The sequence below is a fragment of the Myotis brandtii genome, unplaced genomic scaffold (assembly GCF_000412655.1).
Source record: "Myotis brandtii unplaced genomic scaffold, ASM41265v1 scaffold434, whole genome shotgun sequence".
NCBI lineage: Eukaryota > Metazoa > Chordata > Mammalia > Chiroptera > Vespertilionidae > Myotis > Myotis brandtii.
The window spans coordinates 628922-632637 of record NW_005366599.1 but is presented as its reverse complement, the minus strand read 5'-3'; the positions used below and the strand labels follow the sequence as shown (position 1 = coordinate 632637).

The window sequence follows — 3716 nt, the reverse complement described above, 5'->3', positions numbered from 1 at the left end:
TCGAGGCTGCCCCTGGCCTGTGGAGCCCGCTTGGACTCGGGCCTTCGGGAGGCAGAGCCCCCATCTTGTTCTCAGGAGGGTCGGCCTCGGCCCCCAGGCCAGGCCCTCTGCTGGCCGCCCCGCCAGTCCTCAGGCAGGATGGGGACGTACCGATGAGGCGTCTGCGGCAGGGCCCCTCGCCCCCCGTCGGAGGCGCTGAGAGGGGAGCCTCATTCCCTGGCTCCGGCTGAGTCCAGCCCCTGGTGACCGATCCTGGCAGGTGCCTTCTCGGTGGAGGCCAAGGCGGGAACAATAACAGCCCAGCCAGCCAGCTTTCCGTGCGACAGAGAGGCCAGCGGCTGCCGCACGGGCCTGCCTGCCCCCCAGCCCAGGCACTGGGCCGGCTCCCAGGAGGGGATCCCAAGACAGGCAGCCTGCAGGCGCCAAAACCAGAGCTTCAGGTGAAGGTGTGGACGGCGTAGAGGACGGGGGAGTCGCAGGGCTGCTCGCATCCCAGAGCCCTGGCCTCGAGCCTCCAGCCAGCCCGGCCCCCGACTGGCCTCTCCTGCTGTCTGTGTTTTGGCTGCGTCTTCTCTGTCCCCCGCACCGCCTTCCCTGCCACACCCCTGGGGCCCCGGCTCTTCTCCAGGCACCCCGAGAAGCGGATCTGGGCTGGGCCTGCACCCCACCCTCTCCCCCTTCCCTGTTCCTGGCCACGCTGGGTGGTGGGCTCTTGACCTCACCCAGCTCGGCCGAACCCCAGAATCTCTGCTTCCTGAGGTCTCAGAACAGCGGTGGGGTGGGGGGTGGGCAGAACGCAGAGGGAGAGCCTGTCGCTGCTGCTGGCGAGGACACGAGGTGCCTGTCACAAAAGAACCCATGGGGCTAGTGGGTCTTGGGTTCGAGGGGGAGGGCTGGGTGCCCAGCAGGGACCGTGGCTGTCGCATTAGAGCTGGGGAGTCCGGGGTCTTAGACGTTGACTCTGTGTTTTAGGGGACGGCAGCTGTCCCCGAGCTCAGGCTGTGCAGCAAGGGGCCCTGTGCCCTGCAGATGGCATGGATGATCACCCTGCCAGCCAGCTCCAGGCGTGGGCACCCTGGGAGGTGGCGTAAGTGCTGGCTGGCCCTGGCCCAGCCGCAGCTGGCTGCCGCGCTGTGACCTGTGTCCTGTGATCAGGTTCGGCCCCCAGGTAGGAAGGGCAGCAGGAGGGTGACGGGTCCAGCAGGCTGTGGGGTTGCTGGGAGCAGGTCTGGCTGTGTGCCCGGGGGGTGGGGGTCAATTGCTCGTTCCTTCTGCCCGGTGGTGCCGGCTGTGGGCCAGGGCCCGGCACCCGTGTCGGCAGCAGTCCCCGTGGCATCCAGCTCTCCGTGGCCTGTCCTGCCCCTGCACTGGCAGCCCCCTGGCCCTCCTGTCCTCTGACCAGCAGGTCTTTGCTCCCTTCCCTTCCTCCACTTGTCCAAAGGCCAGCTCAGCCACTTCCCCCAGGAAGCCTTCACCGTCTCCTGAGTGCAGTGCGAGCCCGGGCTGTGGGGCCTTCTGTGCTCCCTGCTGCCTGGCCGCTCAGGTGTCCCAGTGAGAGCCAGGTCTTCGCAGCTGTGTCCGTGGTGGGGCTGTGCCCGCGGTGGGGACTGTGCCCGTGGTGGGGGCCATGCTATGGTGGGGCTGTGCCCGTGGTGGGGCCGTGTCCGTGGTGAGGACTGTGTCCGTGGTGGGGCCAGTGCCCGTGGTGGGGGCTGTGCCCGTGGTGGGGGCGGTGCCCGTGGTGGGGACTGTGCCCGTGGTGGGGCCGTGCCCGTGGTGGGGACTGTGCCCGTGGTGGGGCCGTGCCCGTGGTGGGGACTGTGCCCGTGGTGGGGCCGTGCCCGTGGTGGGGACTGTGCCCGTGGTGGGGCCGTGCCCGTGGTGGGGACTGTGCCCGTGGTGGGGCCGTGCCCGTGGTGGGGACTGTGCCCGTGGTGGGGCCGTGCCCGTGGTGGGGACTGTGCCCGTGGTGGGGCCGTGCCCGTGGTGGGGACTGTGCCCGTGGTGGGGCCGTGCCCGTGGTGGGGACTGTGCCCGTGGTGGGGCCGTGCCCGTGGTGGGGACTGTGCCCGTGGTGGGGCCGTGCCCGTGGTGGGGACTGTGCCCGTGGTGGGGCCGTGCCCGTGGTGGGGACTGTGCCCGTGGTGGGGCCGTGCCCGTGGTGGGGACTGTGCCCGTGGTGGGGCCGTGCCCGTGGTGGGGACTGTGCCCGTGGTGGGGCCGTGCCCGTGGTGGGGACTGTGCCCGTGGTGGGGCCGTGCCCGTGGTGGGGACTGTGCCCGTGGTGGGGCCGTGCCCGTGGTGGGGACTGTGCCCGTGGTGGGGCCGTGCCCGTGGTGGGGACTGTGCCCGTGGTGGGGCCGTGCCCGTGGTGGGGACTGTGCCCGTGGTGGGGCCGTGCCCGTGGTGGGGACTGTGCCCGTGGTGGGGCCGTGCCCGTGGTGGGGACTGTGCCCGTGGTGGGGCCGTGCCCGTGGTGGGGACTGTGCCCGTGGTGGGGCCGTGCCCGTGGTGGGGACTGTGCCCGTGGTGGGGCCGTGCCCGTGGTGGGGACTGTGCCCGTGGTGGGGCCGTGCCCGTGGTGGGGACTGTGCCCGTGGTGGGGCCGTGCCCGTGGTGGGGACTGTGCCCGTGGTGGGGCCGTGCCCGTGGTGGGGACTGTGCCCGTGGTGGGGCCGTGCCCGTGGTGGGGACTGTGCCCGTGGTGGGGCCGTGCCCGTGGTGGGGACTGTGCCCGTGGTGGGGACTGTGTCCATGGCGGGGACCGTGTCAGTGTTCTGGGCGCAGGCGCTCCCAGCGGGACTGGCCTCGCCGTCTTTGCGTGTCTACAAGAGCCTGGGCAGCAGAGGGCCCAGGCGGGGGCTCGTCACGCGCTCACACATGTGCACACGTGTTCGGAGGCCTCCCAGGCCCTGGGTCTGGCTCTCGACAGCGCCCCCCAGGTAGAGACTGGGGCTGGTCCCAATGCCCCAGGGGGAAGGGCGGGTGATGCGGGCTGCCCCCCTGCCCTCCGGGGCCATGTGCGTCAGAGGGGGCTCCCCAGTTCCGCCCGGCCCAGCCAAGGGCAGCGGCAGCAGGAGTGGCAGCCCGGCTGTCGGAAACGACCTGGTTTTAATTTCCCCTCCTCTGACTCGGGGAGGGCTGAGGTGGTAATGGCTTTACCATGAGGCTGACGGAGCGGCCCTGGGAGAGGGCGGGGGACTCGGGAGCCGCCTGCTTGGTCTCCGTGGAGGCAGGTGGATCGTGTGTGACCCGCGCCCGAAGCCGACCCCCAGCTCTGGGCTGGGCTCTGGACATCGGGGGAAATGCCAGGCGGGTGTGTGTCACCTGGGACCCAGGTGGTGAGGAGGGCTCCGGGCTGGGAGGCGACCAAAGCCAAGCCTCATGGGCACACGCCTCCTCCAGCTTCTTCATGGCCTCTCCTCACTGGTGGGGGGTCTGTCCTGCTGATAGCCCGGCCCCCGAGGCTCCCCGGAGGCACCCACACTGCTTTCTCGGCCTTCAAGGCCCACCAACCTGCCCCAAACCAGTCACGTGACCTGTCGGACTCAGGGGGAGCGAGAGAGGGTGGGGAGGCCTCACTGCACCTTCACGGAGGACGTTGGTGAGCACCAAGGGACCAGCCACAGGGGGTGGCCCTGCCGAGTTCCTTCCGCCCCTGAGCTCCCTGCGGGGGGTCTGCGGTGGATGGGCCGGCGCTAAGGGAGGCATGGCAT

At 71.0% G+C, this 3716-nt stretch overlaps 1 protein-coding gene across 1 annotated transcript; it reads right to left on the bottom strand.

The window, feature by feature from the left end:
* Window positions 1–1151: 1151 nt before the first annotated feature.
* LOC106727494 (basic proline-rich protein-like) lies at window positions 1152–3297 on the bottom strand. Its single transcript, XM_014546185.1, has 2 exons — window positions 3163–3297; window positions 1152–2825 (listed from the first exon to the last, which is right to left on the bottom strand). Exons 1-2 carry the CDS (start codon window positions 3295–3297, stop codon window positions 1152–1154), a joined length of 1809 nt encoding a protein of 602 aa, XP_014401671.1.
* Window positions 3298–3716: the final 419 nt, after the last annotated feature.

Excerpts from the sequence above, each read along its gene's own strand:
- LOC106727494 (XM_014546185.1), bottom strand. The coding sequence starts at position 3,297 with ATGTCCAGAGCCCAGCCCAGAGCTGGGGGTCGGCTTCGGGCGCGGGTC. Across the intron at positions 2,826-3,162 it reads GCCGCTCCGTCAGCCTCATG|ACACGCAAAGACGGCGAGGC; the intron begins GTAAAGCCATTA and ends AGGCTCTTGTAG.